Raw genomic sequence first — 19,413 nt, 5'->3', positions numbered from 1 at the left:
TCTCCCTTTTCCTGGGAGCACATCTCTGCCCTGAGGCTCCTCTGTTAGGCCTGAACCAGCAGGAGGCTTGAAATCAGATGGGGAAACCCCTTCGAAGGTACAAAACTTGCTGTGTAAACACACTTGGGAGGGGAGGGGCAGGGAAGGAAGAGGCAGAGCTGACACCTGCCTGGAATGACACTGCGTCTTCACACTGAGGCTCTGCTGCTGCCTAGGTGGGAGCGGGCTGAGCCCGATGCCCGTCCTCGACCCTCCCCATCGGTGTTTGTCGGCGGGTGAAGGCGTGTCCGTGGCTGAGCCCCCAAGGTCCCACCTCACCGGCCAGCGCGTTCTGGCACTTCCGATGGCTGCTGCCAGCCCGGAGGAGGTAGAGGGAGCACAAACGCGGCTCTGCCCCCGCATCGCTATGGTTAATTTCCCACCGGAGCCAAGTGGGACCCCCACGGAGGACTGGGGGTATAGGGCAGCTCTGGGGTGCACCCACAGCCCCCCTCCCCCCCCCAAAATAGCCGGGCTCCGCCGTTCCTACGCATGCGCCATGCGCGTGCTCGGACTCTTCCACTGCCGGAGTGGGGACGGGGGGGTACAGCTCCCGCCGCCCCACGGAGACGGCGCTCGGGGCGGCCCCACCGGAACTGCGGCGGTGGGAGGGGCTGCGCGGTCCTGTCAGGGAGCAGCATGGAGGCATACGGTGGGTACGGGCCGGACCGGACCATGGGTAGGGCCCGGGGTTTCGATCCAGCTTGGAGCGGGCACTTCCCGAGGGATCAAGCCGGGGCCGGGGCCCGGTGCTGCCCGGCTCACCGGCACGGAGCCGCGGCTCTCCCCCTTTCCTCCCGCGGCAGCTGCCGTGCCGCGGCCCTCGCTGCCCTCCTTACTCGGAGGGAAGTGACCCGTTGAGGGCGGAGGCGCCCCGGCCTCGGGGGTATCGCCCCGTGCCCCCTGACCCCTTCCCATTGCGCAGGAGTGTGACCGGAGGGAGCCTCACCAGATCCCTGCGAGCGACCGGACCCAGCGCCATGGTGACAGAGGAGGAGGTGGCGGCCATCGGCCGCACTCTGGTGGACGCGTCCCAGCCCCTGCCTGCCCGGTTCCGGGCGCTTTTCACTCTGCGGAACCTGGGCGGGCGAGCGGCCGTGGACTGGATTAGCCGGGCCTTCGGGGACGGCTCCGCGCTGCTGAAGCATGAGCTGGCCTATTGCCTGGGCCAGATGGGTGATGAGGCGGCCATCCCTGTCCTCATCCGAGTGCTGCAGGACACCAGCCAGGAGCCCATGGTCAGGCACGAGGCGGGTACGGCAGCAGCTCCTGCAGGGGCAGGGGGAGGGTTCAGCCTGCAATGGGTCTTGTGGGTGCTTCCCCATGCTCTGAACAGCTTATGATGGGATGATGCAGCTTAGGTGTCATGGCTTGGAAAACCATGAGGCATGTAACCTCCTCACCACAGCCCCTGGCCAGCACTGGCTGGACTAGTTGGCCCAACCTTCTCCTTCCTGGTGGCCAAGCCTGGCTCCTGCTATGTTTATTCCCCTGGCTGTCTCCGTGAGGATCTGTCAGAGCCAGGTCTTTGTCCTCATGTCACAACGGGGTGAAGCTTTACTGGAGGACGTGGCAGGGTACTTCTCATGTAGATGCCTTGGTCACATCCTGACATGTCCTCCCCTCAGGTGAAGCCCTGGGTGCTATTGGGAATCCTGATGTGCTGGATATCCTGAAGTGCTATTCAGAGGATCCTGTGGTTGAGGTGAGGTTCTTAGGGGAGTAATTTCCCCTGGGGCACAGCACTGCTGCTCTGGGAGGTCTCTCCTGGGCAGCTCTGGCTGTGGACACTGAGCAGTGTCCTGTGTGCTGCTTCCCAGCTGCTGTCTGGGAGCCCTGGGTGCCTCCCCAGCACTGTACGGTGCCCTCCCCAGCCAGGGCTGTGTTCCCATCCCACAGGTGGCAGAGACTTGTCAGCTGGCAGTGAGGAGGCTGGAGTGGCTCCAGGAGAACAAGCAGGAGCTGGGCACCAGCCCCTACCTCTCCGTGGATCCTGCTCCACCTGCCGAGGAGTCAGACGTGACTGAGCTCCACAGAACCCTCCTGGATGAGTCCCGCTCTCTGTTTGACCGCTACAGGGCCATGTTTGCCCTGAGGAACCTGGGGAGCCAAGATGCTGTGCTGGCACTGGCAGATGGTAAGGGTTGGTGTTAGGCTGCCTGCAGTCTCCTCATTGTAGGCCTGTAAAGGTTAATCCACGACTGGCCCTTCCCAAACCCAGGGCTGCCACGCTCCTCTCAGGCTTTTTATTCCTTTGCTTCCAGAGCCATTGTCTCTCTTGCTTGTGTGCAAGAGCCATGTGGCAAAGCACTCTCTGGGGTTTCACAGCCCTCTTGCCCTCCTCCAGGCACCCTTTCTCCATGGGTCCAGGTGGGAGAAGGCAGCCTGTAGTGTTGGCTTGGGACCAGCCACTCTGAGCTGGTGGGAACTTGTCCCAGGGTGTTTGGGTCCTGTTTTCCCATCTTGAAAAAATCAGAGGCTGTCAGCCTCATCCTGTTGCTTGGGAATAGCTTTCAAGAGGAGAGTGATTGTTTCCTCAGTGGGAAAACGGCAGGCCACTGCCCAGAATGTGGTTGGGCCCAGCCCAAGGGAAGTGGCTAAAGCTCTGCAGCCATGTGGGATGAGTTGCAGATGAGGGCATGTCTGCACTGGGAGACAAGGCATGAAGGAGTCTGTGAGTTGTGGCTGCTGGTCCTGCAGCGTGGGAGGGCTGGAGGCTGTGGCTCGGCTGCCAGTCTGCCCCAGCTGCACGGTGGGACAGGGCCAGTGGGCAGTGCTGGCTCCCTGGGGTAGGTGAAAGTGCTGGGGCTCTGCTGGGAGGGTGTGCTTACACCCCTGGGGTGTGGGGAGCTGGAGCTGCCCTGGCTGTATGGGCTCAGAAAGCAGGCTCAGGGTGGGACAGCCCTTCCCTTAGATGTTTTGTCCCTTTCCACGGGTCTGGGATATCGACGCCTCAGATTCAGTTCAGGTGGGGGGCACCTGGCCAAGCTTTCCCCCCGTTTTGGGTGCAGCAGCAGCTGACTCTCCCTTCCTCCTGCAGGGCTGGGCTGCGGCAGTGCTCTCTTCCGCCATGAGATCGGGTTCGTGCTGGGTCAGATGCAGCAGGAGGTCTGTGTCCCGCAGCTGACGGCTGTGCTGTGCAGCCCCACTGAGAGCCCCATGGTGCGACATGAGTGCGCCGAGGCCCTGGGCTCCATTGCCCACCCCTCCTGCCTGGAGGTCCTGCGTGCCTTCACCCAGGATGAGGAGCGGGTGGTGCGGGAGAGCTGCCAGGTGGCTCTGGACATGTATGAGTATGAGAACAGTGCTCAGTTTCAGTATGCTGATGGGCTCTGCAAGCTGCAGGCCTCTGCCTGAGGGGGGCACAGGCTGAGCTGGCTGCCTCCCACTCCGCTCTGCTTTCACTCCTGGCTCTGTTGAGGTGGATCCGTGCCTTGTGGAGGCGGAGGAGGAAGTGGATTTACTCTGGCACAATTACAGCCACCTTCTCCCTTCAAACCAGGCTGAGCTGCTACTTGCCCCCCTCCTCACCACCCCCAGTTCCCTGGATCTGCCCCTTTCTCCCTGCCAGGATCAGCACTGCCTACCCGCAGCCTGGCTCAGGGCTTGGACCAGGTGGGCTCTGTTCTGCATGTCGGAACCCATCATGGCTGTGTGGGGCCCAGGGCTCCTCTGGGATTGTGCTGCTGTGGTGGGTGGCTCAGTGTGGGAAGCAGCTCTACTTGCTCCAGCTGGGCTTTGCTGGGGGCCAGGGCTGGCTTTGGGCATTCACTCCTGTAGGCGTGATGCCTCAAAATCACCCTTGGTGCTGAGCCGGGTTCCTCCTCACCTCTGCAGTAGAGGAGCTGGGGTGGGTTTGGCCTCTCCTGTTAGGGCAGGCCAGGGCTGTGCTTACAGCAGCCTCTGCACTGGGATGGGGTTTGTTTTATGGCAAAGTTTGGAAGGTTTGGCTGCACTTTTTCTTTCTACAGGGAATTGGGCTGCCATTAGGGCTCACAGGATGAGGCCGGGCCTGTCTGGACTTTCCCTGCTTTTAACCAGACTGGGGGGGGCTGAGGGTGCTGTCTGTTGCCCTGGCCAAGCACCCACTGCCCCCAGACAGCCCAGCCTGGGCACAGGGAGGGGCTGGCAGGGAATAAAGTGCTGGTGGAAGGAGCTCCCACCCAAGTCGAGCTGTGTTTTAGCCTTTTCCTGGTGCACCCAGAGCTGCGGGGCCAGGTCCCAGCGGGAGTCCTGGGCTGCTGTTGTAGAATCATAAACTGGAATAATTTAGGTTGGAAAAGACCTGTAAGACCAAGTCCAACTGTAATGGGAGGTAAGAGAACATGGAGTGGGGTCCCTGGTGGCACAGCAGGCCTGGGGAGGAGGGCAGGCACCTGTGCCCCATGGTGTTGCCCAGTGGAGGGGTGAGTGGGGTCCTCCTGCACCGTGGGGGCTGCTGATGGTGCTTTTCCTACTGGCCAAGGTCTACCACTGCTACCACTGGTTCAGTGTCCCTGGGACTCGAGTGTCTGGGGACACTGATGGGTGGGGAGCACCAGCCCAGTCTGACCCAGTTCAGAAGGTCAGGAGGTTCAGGAGGTCACGGGTTCAGGACCCGTGGAAGGTTTTACTGGAGACATGACCAGTTCTGGTCACCTGCACATGCTTACTGCAAATCAGCTCCTGGTGCTGTGGTTGGGGTCACTTGTGTGTGATGGGGAGGCCACTCCCCTCTGTCCCTCAGCAGGAGAGACAAAGACCTAGTGTTTTCACACCGTTTTGGAGTCAGCAGCTTCTTTCCCCCATCCCTCACCCTCTGTGGCCTGTGGGTGATGAACAGGACCCAACTGGCACCAGAGGCTCTGTGAGGTCTCTTTGCCCACCTAAGTTCCCACAGGCGTTGGGGCAGGGCGGTGACATGTGCCATGTTTCCCTTGCCCTATTATCAATGTAAGGTGGCTGCCAGCTCTTCACCAGGACCTTGTCAGGCTCTGGGCTTCCATGTGCTGCCAGTGTGTCCCCAGTGCTTGTAACTCAGTTTCTGCCTCTTGCCCCAGCTGCTGCCCTTCCTCTGCTCTTCCCCAGCGTTTCCATGGGTGATTCACTTGGACCACGCAGGCTTGTTTCCAAATCTCTGTGCCAGTGTTTTCCTCCACTTGTCCAAATACCTTTTAAGCCCAAGTTGGAATGAAATTGACATTTTTGTGGCTAGGATCTGGCCAGGGGTGACCAGGGTGCAGCAGGGCAGAGCTGTGAGCTGGGCTGGAGGAGGGCCAGAGTGCTGAGGCACCTTCATCCCTCCCTGGCCAACCGCCAACCTACCCTAGGAAGGGTTTGGAGTTTGCTGTTTTTTGGTTTGGTTTGGTTTGTTTGTTTGTTTGTTTGTGGGTTGTTTTTTTGTTTTTGTTTTTTTTTTAAGGCTGGTGCTGGTCTGGGCCAACCCCCCATGAGGGTCCTGGGGCAGAGGGCACCATGCTGGGGTGGTGTCTGGAACCCACCAGACACCTGTTCCCACCCAGCTATCCCCTCCTGTCTTAAGGCCAGCACATCCCCCAGGGCAGGGCAGGACAGTGATACTGAGATTTCACACCATCTGCTCGGAGATCCAGGCCCTCACCGAAGGTTTTAACCAGGCTGAGGGGAGAGGAGAGGGGTCCTTCAGGGCGTCTCTTCCCACCCCTGCTTTTGGGTGTTCAGCTGCGGATGGTTCCCCGGCTCCCAGGGGGATGGGGGTCCCTGCGCTGCTGCCAGGGGGGCAGATCTGGAGAGCCTGAGCCCCGTCAGCACCTGATGGTGACCCCCGGGCTGACCCGCGGGGCCGTTCCCGGATTAGCCGCCGCTAAGCTCCTTCCCACGGTGCTCCATCCCGCAGCAGGCAAGTGGCTCTGCCACTCTGCCACCGGACCCTGCTGTCCCTGCCAGCTGCTGCCACCGAGGGCCCCGGCCCTGATGCCCCTTCTCCCCTGTGGCCCCCCAGGCGACAGAGACTTCAGCGGCTCAGGGCTGCGGTGCAGGGAGAGCTGGCAATGGTCCTAGCAGGAGGCACTCTGCTCCCCAGCACTGGCGGGGAGTGGGGGTCCCGGCACTTGCTGCAGTCTCCCCCCGAGGAAGATGGGGTTCTGTACGTGGACTACAAACCCCCTGCCCTGGACACCATCCGTCTGCCCCGTTATGTCCTGTACCTGCTGATGGCAGCCAGCCTGGTGCTGATGGTGGCTTACGCCATTGTGGGCCACCTCATCAAGGACCTGATGCATGACTTTGCAGGTGAGTGTGCCCAGAGCTGGGCAGGGGACGAGGGTTGAGGGTCCAACCCCAGAGCCTTTGCTGTGGTGGGAGTGTGCGGCTGATGGCTCCATCTCTGGCCCTGCAGACTGGGCGTTTGGGCCCAAGCTGGAGGAGGAGGAGGAGGTGATGATGGCCAGGGGGACGATGCCGAAGGTGGAGTGGCTGGAGGAGGACTCAGTGCTGGCAGAGAGGAAACCAGAGAGTGAAGGCACTGGCACCCTGCCTGGCGTGGACATCCCGCAGGGGCTGCTCACCGCCCCCCGCACCTCCATCTCCTTTGCTGACTCCCACAAGAAGGGGTTTTTCTAGGGCTGGGGGGGTTGGACCTCCCCACAGCCATGCCTGGCCCTCAGGTCACAGCATGGTCCCCAGCCCCAGGTGTGGTGGTGACACTGCCCAGTGCTGGCACACAGCTTCTCCCCCTCAGCACAACCTCCATCTTGACCTTGGGGCTGCTGTCACAGTCCCCCAATAAAGGAACCAGGCATGGGCTGGGAGTCCCTGACCTTTGCCTGGGGACAGTGGAGCCACACCGGGTGCACGTGAATGGGTAGGGACACGTGGGTGTACACGTTTGGGTATGTGTGGGTGCTCAGGGTTGCAGGGCATGGGTGCAGGGGACACAGGCATGCACACACGTGTACAGGGACACACGTGCCCGTGGGGAGGTCTACGTCAGACCAGACACTCGGTCTCATGGGGGGGGGACAGACATATGGATGCTGCACACTGATGGCATTTGTCCCTGCCAGCCCCCTTGGTGTCAGACCCCCAGGCGCTGCCTTAAACCCCCCATCCCCATTGATCCGGTGTAGACCCTGTCCCCATGTCCCCAGGCTCCATCTTCACCCCCTGGGGAATCACCATGGGCAGAGTGGCCCTGCTGAAGCCTTTGGTCTGTCCCTAGGGTGCTGCTGGCCATCTTGTGCCTCAGTTTCCCCTGCGTGCTGGTCAGTGGGGGCTGTGAGGTGAAGCCAAGCCACTGGCCCTGTCACTGCCCCGCTGGTGACATTGATCATGTTTTCACTCTTCACAGTACCCAGGCATGCCCTGGACATGTGGTGAGGTCCCACCAGCACCAGCCCCTGCAGCTGTGGCCCAGCTGGCCTGGGTGAGGGTCAGGGGATGGGCAGGCAGAGCCCCCCACCCTCTCCTGCTTCCGCATCCCAAGGTGGCAGGGCAGGGGCTGTGTCTGCTGGGTCTGCCCCATCAAGGACAGGGTGTGGTGCCCCATGGGCAGAGCGGATGGGGCAGCAGGCAGGGTGGATGCTCTTCCACATAACTATCTGTCCCCCCCCACTCATCTCTCCATCTATCCACCCACTCACTCATCCATCTGTCTGTCCCTCCCTCCATCTGTCCTTCCCTCCATCCTACCATCCTTCCATCCACCCACCCACACATCTGTCTGTTCCTTCAGTCACCCCCTCAACCACCTGTCCGTCCGTCCATCCATCCATCCATCCATCCATCCATCCATCCATCCATCCATCCATCCCCCCTGCCCTTCCACCCCAGGGGTAGACCCCAGCCCTGGGCACAGGCTTCTGCTGTGGTCCCCAAGATGGTGGCCTCTGGGTGCTGCACCATGCTGGTTGTTGGGCCAGGGAAGAGGTGCCACCTCTGCAGGGTTATGAGAGCAGCGTTGCCATGGTGCTTGATGGCACTTGTCCTCTTGAGCCCAATAAAAGCTGCCCCTTGGCCCTGGGTGCAGGAACCAGTGTCTGCCCTTGGCTCAGAGGTGGAAAGGAGCAGAGCAGAACCCACCTCGGGGTGCAGGACCCAGCTGTGCCCTAGCCTGCTCCCAGCCTGTCCCAAAATGGTGAGATGCTTGCAGCCCTTCTCACTCCTGGTCCTCCTCGTCCTTGCCACGACCACCCAGGGACAGACCGGTAGGTTCCTCTGCCCCCTTCCCCCTTTCTGTACCCCCATGACCCAGGGAGTCAGAGCAGCTCCTGGGAGAACTTCCCAGGAGGACCAGTCCGTCCCAGTGCCATGGCAGCAACCATTCTGGGGCCAGAGCAGAAAGATTTGGGGGCATCTACCTTCTGTCCCATGTGCCCCCCACCCTGACAGGACCTCTCACACTCCCCTGGGTATGGACTGGCTGTGTTGGGGGTGGCTTCCTTGGAACACAGGGGACAGCAGGAAAGGGGTGTTGATGAGTACCTGGCAATGTCCCCTGGTGTCCTCAGTGTCCCCTGGTGCTGGGCGCAGCAGTACTGGAAACCTGTGCCATGGGATGCAGGGTCCTGTCCCTTTCAGGATGGGGTTCCCCTGAAGCTGTCCCCATCACTCTTCCCACCCTCCCCCTGCTCTGTTGTGCAGTCGCTGGTGCCAAGGAGCTGCAGCCCTGGCTCCTTGGCCTCACGGCCGTCGTGGTTTTCCTCTTCATCGTCTTGGTGCTCCTGTTGGCCAACCGGCTGTGGCGGGTCAGGATGGGCAGGTGGGACAGCGCCAGGGGATGTGTCCTGCGCCCACCTGGGGAACCGCGGGGGCGGCTGTGCCCCTGGTTGGGAGCTGGACACTGCACGGTGGGGGGAGGGATGGGGGCTGCTCCGGGCACTTCCCAACCCCCCTCTCCCCTCCCCAGGAAGCAGGATGACCTCCAGGAGAGCCCCGGGAGCAGCAGGTACTGCGAGGCTGGCACTACGGCCGCCAGCCAGGCCTCGGTTGTCTCTTGGGGGTGGCCACAAGCCAGCGGTGCCGGGCATGGCCCGGGGGTGCCGTGTGAGCTCTGCATGGCCGAAGGTGAAGGTGACGCCCAGAGCGGTGTGCCGGGGGTGTCCCCTTGTCCCACCGCCACTCCTCTTCCCCCGCAGGCTGGAGCGCATTGGCCACGTCAACCCGGGGGCTGAGAACGAGAGCGACCACGAGGGCGACAAAGAGAAGGGGAACAGTGCCACGTCCCTCTGAGGGGGTAGCCATCCCCTGCTCCTCCGGTGCCCGGCCCTGGGAAAACCCCGAAGCCGCCGCGCCCTAAGTCCGCTCCACGGGCGCGGATCCGCGCCGGGTTTTGAGGCAAGGGAGGGGACGTGGCTGCCACCAACACCCGGCGTGGAGCGGGCACCCGCCGGAGCGGGCCGGGGAGATCACCAGGTCCGGGAGGAGGTGTACCCCCGGGAGTCCCGCACCTGCCTGTGCCCCAGTAAATGTCCCCAGCCTGCCCTGGAGTCACGTGTCTGGTGTCACAGTGCCGGGGTAGAGGCTGTCCCCTGGGCTCTGCACCCCCACGATGGGTCTCGCGGCGCTGCCTCCGAGGGTGCGGGGCGGGGGGGGCACTCCTAGGGGGCAGGGCCAGTGACAGGCTCATGGCATGAGATGAGCTGCCAGGCCTCATCGACTTCAGCACGGCTGGGAGCCAGCCTGCAGTCATGCCCCTGGGCCCGGACACCCCCCAGCCCCAGGGGTCCTGCTCCACAGTGGGGACCCAACACTGCAGACCCCACACTGAGAGCCCACAGGTGTCACAAGGGGTGAGGACTGCTTGGGGGGTTGTGTGTCCAGCCCAGGCACTGGCACTATCCTGAGCAGTTCTTCGGGACAGGCACAATGGGGACTGTCATACGATGGGGAGGGCATGTCATACGGGGGAGGAAAATGATGTCACACAGGAAAGGCGATGATGTCATGTGCACGAGCTGACAAGGTTTTGAAGCAGAGGAGGCAGCAACAGCCCATGGCTGCACCCACTTGTGTCCCCATACCCTCGTGCTCCCTTTGTGCCACCCCAGCGCAGCCCACCACCCCCTCATCCCCTGAGCAGGGTGTGGGTCCCCCCCTGGGTGCCACTCAGCCACCTCCCCCTCCGGGCCAAGAGCACTCTTGAGTGGGCATCCTCCTCTGGGGGATGATGGGCACCCATGTCCTGGCAAGGCTCTGCTCCAGTACACCCTGTCTCCCCTCAGCTGGAACACCTGAATTCTCCTCGGGCTGGGTGCTGTGCTGAGCAGCAAAGAAAGGGCGGAGGCGGGCTGGAGTTGAAGCATAGCTTGTTTAATTTTTATACATTTTTTTTTTGTCTTTTTTTTTCTCCTTTTCTTTTTTAATCTTTTTTTTGTGTGTGTCAGTTTTTTCTTTTTTGTTTTTTTCTTCATTTTTGTCTCTTTTTTCTCTTTTTTGCATAGGGGAGGGGGGAGAGAAAAAAACCACAAAAAAAAAAAGGAAAAAAAACCCCAAGACCCCAACAACAACAAAAGATAAAACAACCCCCAAACAAAACAAACAAACAAACAAACAAAAAAAAAAAAAAGAAAGAAAAAAAAAAAGAAAAAATAACAACAAAAAAAACACAACAAACCAAAACCCCCAAAATCCGTAGTCACGGTCAGTAACTGGTATGTAGGCAGGAGCGGCGGCTATCGGTAATGGCTGCGTAAATGGTATAATCAAATATTGTGAAGCACCAGGGAGGCGAGCAGAGGGTTCCGGGGGGTCATGCAGGGCCCGGTGGGTGGGTGGGTGGGGGGAACGGGGGGGCATGGCCTGAGGGGGAGGGGATCCCAGCCCCAGCTCACGGCCCTGGTGCGCTCGGCGGATGTGTAACGGCTGCGGCAAGCGAGAAGCGAGAATCCGGCTAAACTAGTAAAAAATATAACTGCGAGGGAGGGGGCAACCCCCCCCGCACCCCGTGTTGGGTGGTTGTGGAGGGGGGGGGAACACATCACCCGAAAAGGCGTGCGAGGGCAGCCGGCGGCGCGGAGGCACTGCGGCGGGATTTTTTTTTGGTATGGGTCTGAGTCGTGGTCCCACCGGCTGCTGCCTCGACGCCTTTTTGGGGCGGTTTCTCTCCTTTTGCCGCTCTTTGCCCGGAGGGGTTGGAGGGGGTGTCCCCCCATCTCCACCTCGGCTCCCGCGGGGGCACCCATGAGTGCTGCTGCAGGGGTAGGGGGGCACCCATGGGTGCTCTCCCAGCCCAACTGGTGGCAGGAGCCTGGGGGACACAAAGCAGCAGTTCTAAACTCAGAGTACAAAACAGAACAAACAAACAAACAAAAACCCAGAAACAAAACAACAAGAAACAGACATATATATATATATATATATGTGGGATTATATATATATATATATATATATATATATATATATATATATCTTTGCGCTTTAAAGTACCTTAACTGTGTGTCGGCCTGCAGGGACCTGTGCCCACCTCTGGCTCCTGCAGCCCCATATATATATATGTGGATATATATATATATATATATGTATGTACAGGTTTTTTTTTTTTATTTATAGGTCACATGGACTATTTTTAACTATTTTATTTTTTTTTAAGCCAATGAGCCTGACTAAAAACCCTCTAGGAGAGACTGTAGTGCATGAAAACCCTGTGGGAGCCCCGTGTGTGGTGATTGTCCAGTGGACCCCCACCCTAAAGTCCCCTCCCTCCTGCCGGGGTTCCCCCCCCGAAGCATCCCCAGGGATGGGGCTCCCCCTCTGGCTTTGCACTCACCCCAACTGTGCCCACCGAGCCCAGAGGCTGTGATGGGAGGAAAAAGAAAAAAGGGACAACGATTAAAAAAAAAAAAAAAAAAAAAAGGGTAAAAATTAGTGGTGCCCCCCTCCTCAAGGAGGGTGCCAGGGGGAGAGGAGTTTGCATATTCCCTTTGGGCAGAGCCAGGGGGGCACAGGTGGCCCTGGGGTGGTGGGTGTCAGGGGGAGCAGTGCAAAGACCCCGGAGGTGCTGGGGGGGTCCCCAGACCCCCAAGGCAAAGGCCCCAGCCTGACCCCCCCACCCCTCACTGCCTCCCTCCAGGCTTGAGGGGGCATCGAGTAGATTATTTTTTGCCTTTTTTTTAACATGGTTTAAGGTGCTTTTCTTGCCAAGGGCGGGTTTTGGGGGGTTGCAGGTGCAGCCCATCCAGGTGCACGGCGGGTCCCAGGGCTTGAGGGGGGGAAAGGCAGCAAAATGGGGAGGGAAACCCCAACCGGGGCCCTGAAGGCCAGGAGCTTCCTGGGGGGGTGAGGGGGCCCAGGCCCAAGGGGCGCCAGCGCCTCTTGCCTGCCCCCATCCCTATGCTTGCAGGGGGCTGGGCAGAGTTGGGGCTGCCCCAGTGCCCCCCGCTGTCCCCTGCTGCTGTCACTGTCACCACTGAGAAATACTTCTTGTAATAATTTTTTTTTTTTTTTTTTTTTTTTTTTTTGGTTTGAGCTTATCCTTTTCTTTTTAGAGTGTAATTTTTCCCCAATTTTCTCTCTTTTTTTTTTTTTTGTGGTGTTTTTGGTTTTTTTTTCAGTTCCATTTTTGTTTTGCTTTCCCCCCTTGCTGGACACTCCCCACCTTGCATTGTCCTTGCTTAAATAAATACTGCACCTTGCATAAAGCAGAGCTACCCAAGGATGTTCCCCTCACCTTGGGGGACCCCCAGAAAAACTGCTGGATGAGACCCTGATGGAACCTGGGGATATGACCTCCCCCCCATCTCCTGCGAATACTTTGGGACACCAAAAAAAAGACAAAAAAATTTAAAAAACCCAAGACAACCCCAAACATTGTTGCTACCGCTGATTCTTCATGACCAAGCAGCAGTGACCTGTGGTGTAACCCACTCATGGGTGTCACAACCCGCATCAGTCCTCAGCCACAGGGCAGGATAGCCGGTGGTGGGAGGAGGGGGCATGTCTCTCCCCGACCAGCGGGATGCTTGGGTTTTAAGGCAAATTCTGGACTTTTTGGGGGTGTTGGGACCCCGCTCGGCAGTTGGTGCAGCTGGGAAGAGGCAAAGGAAGAACTGGAAGGGACAGTGTCGTGTGGAACTCTCCTGTTCCCTGCAACCAGACCCCTGGAGATGAAGCTGATGGAGATGGAGATGGATGGGGGCTGCGACTCCCCCGACCCGACACCAGCCCTGCTGGGGGGGAGCACAGCTACATTCACATGGTTCCATTCCTGTCACAAGAGCAGCTGGGCTCAGGCTACCCGGCCCCTCAGAGAACCAATTAAAAAGGTGGGGGGGGTGTCCCCCAAGGGGGATGGGATGTTGTGACCCCCTCCAAGGGCTCAACCATGGGGCTCTCCATCCCTGCCCCCCCTCCATGGGGACCCCAATCACATCCTCATCCATCCTGCTGCACCCAGATGCCTGGGTTCCCACAAGAACTATGCAGGGGGGGGCTTTGCCCTGGGGGGGAGGGGTGTGTCACTGAGCCAGGGAGGGGTCCCCTGCTGCCTCCCGCCTTGCTGCCTTTGGTTGCTGTAAGCAAAAAACCAAAAATAAAACCCCTAAAATGGAAGGGAAAAAAAAACACCACCAAAACCCAAAAACCCCAAAACCAAAAAAACCCAAAACAACAACAAAAAAAAGAGAGGCAAAGCAAAGGGGTGGCACCGTCCCCCCGGCCCCCCCAACTGACCCCCCCCAAGCGGCTATTGCATATTCCGGTGTGTTGGCGCAGAGGATGCATCGCTATTACCAACTGGAAGACATTTCCAAAGGGGAGGGGAAAAAAGAAAAATCGGTTAAAAAATAATAACAATAATAACAGTAACAATAATAGAGAGAAAAGGGACTTTTCCGGCCGAGAAGAAGCCATGCAGGAGGTGAGGGGGGGGCGGCCACCCCCGACCCCCCCGACCCCCCGGGAGCCCCGGGCATGCAGCGACTCCCTCGCACTGATATCGGGTCCGGTAATACTTAGTCTTCGAAGGCAAGGCACATCATGTGGTATAAAATTTCGTGCAAATTAGGAAAACATTAATTATTTTTTTCCTTTTTTTTTTTTTACGTCTTTTTTTTTCCTTTTCTAGTTTTTTTTAATGTTTTTTTTTTTTGTGGGTTTTTTTCCTCTTGTCTTTTTTTTGTTTTTTTTTTTTTTTTTTTTTTTGTCTCTGTTGCTGAAGGGGGAAGGTCGAGCCAGTTAATACAGTCTGCCATGCACAGCGTCAGCCAGCCGCGGCTGGGTTGAGCCAGGTCACCAGATCCTGTTAAAGCACCATGCAGTTTATTTGTCTTTTTTTTTTCTGTCTTTTTCTTTTTTTTTTTTTTTTTCCATGTGTTTCTTTTCTCAGAACTTTAAAAAAAAAATCAAGACAGGTTTCCCTCTCCATCACTTTTCAGCACTTTTTGTTTTGTTGTTGAGTTTTTTTTCACGGGGGGGGGGGTTTTCTCCTTTCTTGTCCTCTTGGATTATGTTTGTTTTTTTTTGTCTCCTGGGATTTCTTGCGTCAGCCCTTTCCCCAGCACCGCACTGTGAGTGGGCAGGATCTGTCCCAGGGGAGTGGGGTGTGGGGCAGAGCGGGATGGGGGGCAGTGGGGTGCGATGCCAGTGGTCCATGGGGAACTCTGTGTGCCAGGGGAGTGGGCCAGGAGGGTGGCGATGATGTCCCAGACATCCCTTGGTGGCTTCTCTCCATCATGACCCGTGGGGTGTCCCCTGGGGTCCCACTGGGGACACATCTGGGACCAGTCTCTTCCATGGCTGCCATCATCTGGCTGGAGACGCCGGTGGCCTTCCTCATTCTCCTTCTCACCCGGGCCACCGCATGGGTCCCTCCGCTCTAAGGCACTGCCACCTCCCCGTGTCCCCTCGCCGTCCAGGGAGTCCCATCACGGGGCATGGGGACAGCCAGGGGTGCTGGGACCCCTCCGAAGCAGTTCAGGCACTTGACGTGGGGCCGGGGGTCCAGGGGGGGGGAAGGCTGGCTCTGCCCTCTCTCGGGCTCCTCTTCTTCATCCTTTTGTATTAAAACAACCCCAAAACAAAACAAAAAACCAAAAAACAACCCAAAACAAAACAAAAAAAAACAACCCACAAAAAATTCCAAAAAACTCCTGAAACCAGCATCCCGGTGGGGCAGTGCCCGGGGCTCCCTCTCCTCCTCTTCCTTCTTTGTTGTGATTTTATTCTTTTTCATTCTTTTTCTTCTTTTTCTTTCTTTCTTTCTCTTTCTTTCTTTCTTTCTTTCTTTCTTTCTTTCTTTCTTTCTTTCTTTCTTTTTTTTTTTCTTTTTTTTTTTGGACGATTCCCTCTTAAAAGTGCATTTCCTACAAAATGTGCAACACATGCGCACCCCCTCTTTGCCCCCCGCCCCCCTCCCCCACCCCAGTCCCTGTCCACAGGAATGCATAGCTCAGACACACGCCCCCACAACGGCCCCACGTGTGGAGACATCCGTGGGGACACGCGCGAGGACCCGGGGGGACGGTGCACGGCAAGGAAGGCATTGCAGAGACGATGACCAGTGCCCTGGCCCAACAGTGGCAGCTCGGGTCCGCTAAGGACTCCCATGAAACGTCCCCATGGGAATTAGGGTGCCAACACCACCCCTACAACTGCCCCTAGCCTGGCCCACACACCCTCTGCGGCCCCCAAGACTCCCACCCGTGACACAGCCAGCCACTATGCCACCGTGCTGCTGCTGTACCACGTCACCATGTATGTCTCCACAGCACGTCACCAACAGCACGGGGTCACCCAAGGCACGGAGCAGCCCCCACCCCGGTATCCAATAGAGCCACACCCCTCAGGTACTGGCAGCACGAGGCAGCTCCCCGACTCCTGCTGCTCCCCACCCTGGCCCCCTGGCCCCCCGAGAGTCTGCATGGGGCCGGGGGGGGGGGGTTGATCTTTTCTACTCACATAGAGGCAAGAACATAGAGCCGTTTGCATACCCTACCCAGTGGCCAGCGGCCTGCAGGGCTCCACAGCTGCTCCGGGAGGCATCGCTGGCACGAGTTGTGTCAGGTCTCAGCGCGGTGCCGGCCGACGGGACAAATAACAGTGTTTTTTGTTTCTTTGTTTCTTTGTTTCTTTCTTTTTTTTTCCTCCCCCCCCCAGTTTCTTTGTTTTCTGGCGCATGGGGGGTGTGTTGGTGGTGGGGGAAGGTCCTCCTGGGATGAGTTGTTGTTTTGTTTGTTTGTTTGTTTCCTTTTTTAAAAAAAGTTTGACCCTTTTCCTTCTTCCTTTCCCTCGCTCTTTCCTTCAGGTGTGGGTTTTGTTTGTTGCCGTCGTCATCGTCGTCATGAGTCCGCGCTCTCCGTCGTCACCGCAAGGCTGGGCCTGGTGCTCGGGGACGGGGATGTTCCTCTAGGGGTGCCTAAAGCAGAGGAGAAGGGAGGCGAAGGGGCGGCACGGCGGAGGTTATCCCAGGTACCAGGACTGCCAGGAGAGAAGAGAGAGGCTGGCATTAGTGTCCTGCGCCGTGGAGCCACTCCGTCCCGCTGGCGTGTCCCCCTGTCCCTTTGCTCAGTTCACCTCGGGGCTGGCATGGCAATTCCTGCTCTGAGTTTGCCAGAGTTTGTCTCTGTGCTGGGGCCACCCGTGTCCCCCTTGCTGGCCAATCTCTCTGCACCTCCACAGCAAAGACAACGCTTCCCCCGGGGGAAGGTCCCGCTTGGGGACGGCTCAGGACGGCTCGGGGGAGGGGTGGCCCCCTGCCACCCTCCCATTGTCTCCTTCTCCCCAGCCCCAAGTTCAAGCGTGTCCCTGATTACCTCATGTCTGGTTTCCGTTGGCAACGAGACAGCTCGGGGCCGCCGCTTCCCTTAACCCTTCCCAGCCCCACTACATATGACCTGAGAGCAGCAGGTCTCAGCTACCCACCCAGGGATGCAAGACACTACTGCATTTACCCTGTGCCTCAGTTTCCCCATGCAGAGCACCCTTGAGTCCTGGGGTGGCACCTGGAGTGTGACCAAACACATGCACGCAGGGACTGGGACCTGGGACCTGGGGCTGCGAGTGGCCGTGACAGCTGGGTGTCCATAAGGACCCAGCACCCTGCTTCTCTGGGACTCTCCCAGCACTGCCTCATGTCTCCTCTTTAAGGTCTCAAAGGCCTTGGGGTGCCTACCACACTGTGGTGGGTGGAGGGCTGCAATCAGGGTGCTGTCCCTCACTATGGCACAGCATTCTTGGGTGTCCCAGCTCACAGTCCCTGGTGAAGCACAGTGCACCTCTGGTGCCCCTGGCACACCTCAGCACCCTGAGCACTCGGCCCCAGTAGGTGCAGCACCTCCGGGTGCCCCTTACACAGGTCCATCCCCCCACCCATGCCACCGCCCTGGCACTAGCCTCACCCACCAGGCAGGACTGCAGCCTCCTGCCCCTGCTGGTACTGCTGAGGCTGGACAACTCAGTTCACAAATGAGGCGAGGTGCTGGCACTCCTGCCCTGGCCCTGCGGTGCTGCCTGTGGCACTCGCACTGGCACCAGCTCATAAACTACTGATTAAAAAAAATATCCAGGACTAAGGAAAAGCTCCTGGAAAGGCGCACGCTACATCCCACGGTGGCTGGAGTGGCCGGTGGGCACTGGCGGGTGAGAGCGGAGTGCCTGAAACCCCTGGAAAGTGGGCACGTGGCCCCAGTGCTTTGCGGTCAGGGATGCTGCGGGTGATGCCACAAGGTGGAGCCTGGAGAGAGGAGAGTAAGGTGCCAGGAACTGGCATGGCAGGGACTTCCCTCTGCTCTGGGGGACCCTTGGTGGCTCTGAGCCACCAGCAGTGCCCAAGACTCTGGCACAGGGTGCCAGGTGGCAATGCCCATGGTGGCAATGCCCACAGTGTCAAGGCAGTGATGCCCATAACAACGTGGCAATGCCAGGGCAGCGACAGTCATGGAAATTACAGTGGTGATGGCCATGGTGGCAATGCCCATCGTAGTGATGCCACAGTGGTAATGCCCACAGTAGCACTACTCATAGCAGTGATGCCACTGCAGCAACGCCATGGCAGTGATGTCATGGTGGGGATGCCCATGGCAGCAATGTCACAGCAGTGCTGCCCATGACAGTGATGCCTACAATGGCCGTGCCCACGGTGGCAACGGCCACAGCAGTGACGCCATGGTGAGGATGCTCATGTCACCAAGGCCACGGCAGTGATCCCCATGATGGCGATGCTCCCAATGACAGTGCCCCAGAGGCTATGCCCATGGTGATGCCACAGAGGTGGTGCCCAGGGCAGGAGGGTCCCCCCAGAAATGTCCCCTCTCTCACCTGTGCCTGATAGATACTCCCAGGGTCCCTTGGTCCTAATCCCACGAAGGAACGGTTCGCAGGGGGCGTGCCTGGTGCAGAGTAGGCTGGGGAACAAACGAGAGCTCATTAACGGGGCTGCGGGAGGCACTGCCAACGCCCCCCAGGGCCAGGACTGGCCTGCTGGGACGGGCATCCCGGGCACCCAGAGCTGGCAGCCGGATGATGTCCCTGGCTGTGGACAAGCAGAGGCCAGGGGTGCTGTGCCCTTGGTGCCACTCGTGCTGGAGGGGCGATGATGCAGCTGGGGGACACGATGCCCCCAGGGTGCAGGCACAGAGGTGTGCTCCCAGCCATGTGGTGCTGCAGCTTCCCCAGCACAGCTGACATGGCAGCCACCAGCTCCACTCAGCCACCAGCTCCACTCAGCCACCTCCCCCTGCTGTCATCTCCATCCCCCAGCTGGGGGTCCATCACTCAGCCCCGCTGAGGTCCTAGGCTCAGCCCTGCCAGAGGCAGGGTGCTGCTGAGAGAATGAGGGTCTTGGAGCCAGCTGGCCTCAGCACTCCATGGGGACTGCCAGCATGTCCCACACACATCCTACCTGGAGCCTGGGAGGGACTGGCACTGGGTGGTCCTTCCCTGTGGCTGTGGCCCTGTCACCAGCTGGGCCACACCACCTGAGCTCTGTCCTCCAGACTGGTCAGACTTTGATTTCTTTACACCACACAACCTCAACACCTGTCATCCAGTGACTGGTGGCACCCAGCAGTGGCCTGTCTCCTGGGGATGGTGTCCCCAGGCAGGGCTCAACCCTCTTGGGATTCCAGGAGGACTCCAGTGGATGGGGGGACAGGGACACCTGCCTTGCAGAGAATAGCAATGGCACTGTGTCCCACCAGTGGTGTGACACACCACTGTGTCACTTCACAGACCCTGACCAGATTGGGGTCTCCAGTGCCAGGGACCCCCATGCAGCGACAGGACAGCATCCCCATGTGACGCAGGCAGGAATGCTGCCCCCAGCCCGGGCACCACGCCTGTGCTGGCTGCTCCCTGCACCACCAGCAGCACCACCCTAACTGCTGGAGAAGCTGAGGCACGGAGAGGCTTTGGCCTCCCCTATGAGCCCTCCCCCATTGGCTTGGGGGAGCTCCACCACAGTTCCACTACCACTGCCCTGGATGT

The 19,413-nt window shown here is 59.0% G+C and overlaps 4 protein-coding genes across 10 annotated transcripts in view; 3 read left to right on the top strand and 1 right to left on the bottom strand.

Moving 5' to 3' along the window:
- The first annotated feature begins 562 nt into the window (after positions 1-562).
- On the top strand, positions 563-9,482 carry DOHH (deoxyhypusine hydroxylase). Of its 3 annotated transcripts, XM_071727856.1 has the most exons (11): positions 563-691; positions 965-1,293; positions 1,668-1,744; positions 1,939-2,176; positions 3,080-5,643; positions 5,744-5,896; positions 5,999-6,288; positions 6,395-8,201; positions 8,638-8,755; positions 8,903-8,941; positions 9,132-9,482. In XM_071727856.1, exons 2-5 carry the CDS (start codon positions 1,020-1,022, stop codon positions 3,394-3,396), a joined length of 906 nt encoding a protein of 301 aa, XP_071583957.1. In that variant the 5' UTR covers positions 563-691; positions 965-1,019; the 3' UTR covers positions 3,397-5,643; positions 5,744-5,896; positions 5,999-6,288; positions 6,395-8,201; positions 8,638-8,755; positions 8,903-8,941; positions 9,132-9,482. The 3 variants fall into 3 exon arrangements, with proteins under 3 accessions (XP_071583957.1, XP_071583958.1, XP_071583956.1); XM_071727857.1 differs by lacking the exon at positions 5,744-5,896; XM_071727855.1 differs by having other exon boundaries at positions 3,080-5,896.
- On the top strand, positions 6,048-6,618 carry SMIM44 (small integral membrane protein 44). Its single transcript, XM_071727414.1, has 2 exons — positions 6,048-6,288; positions 6,395-6,618. Exons 1-2 carry the CDS (start codon positions 6,048-6,050, stop codon positions 6,616-6,618), a joined length of 465 nt encoding a protein of 154 aa, XP_071583515.1.
- On the top strand, positions 8,129-9,225 carry SMIM24 (small integral membrane protein 24). The gene is made up of 4 exons (XM_071727413.1): positions 8,129-8,201; positions 8,638-8,755; positions 8,903-8,941; positions 9,132-9,225. The coding sequence occupies exons 1-4, from the start codon at positions 8,129-8,131 to the stop codon at positions 9,223-9,225; spliced, it is 324 nt and encodes a 107-aa protein (XP_071583514.1).
- An 802-nt stretch (positions 9,483-10,284) lies between the features above and the next one.
- Positions 10,285-19,413, bottom strand: part of NFIC (nuclear factor I C) — a 43,751-nt gene continuing 34,622 nt past the window's right edge. For 3 of the 5 annotated variants that reach the window (XM_071727849.1, XM_071727848.1, XM_071727851.1), the window contains 2 exons: positions 18,247-18,332; positions 10,285-16,407 (listed from right to left, as the gene is read on the bottom strand). In XM_071727849.1, the coding sequence (XP_071583950.1) occupies positions 16,390-16,407; positions 18,247-18,332 (104 nt within the window). In that variant the 3' untranslated portion in view covers positions 10,285-16,389. The remainder of the gene's footprint in view (positions 16,408-18,246; positions 18,333-19,413) is intronic. The other 2 variants (XM_071727850.1, XM_071727852.1) reach the window with 1 other exon arrangement.

This window comes from Heliangelus exortis, chromosome 28 (genome assembly GCF_036169615.1).
Source record: "Heliangelus exortis chromosome 28, bHelExo1.hap1, whole genome shotgun sequence".
In the NCBI taxonomy this organism is placed as follows: Eukaryota; Metazoa; Chordata; class Aves; order Apodiformes; family Trochilidae; genus Heliangelus; species Heliangelus exortis.
This window is presented reverse-complemented; position numbering and strand designations above follow the sequence as displayed.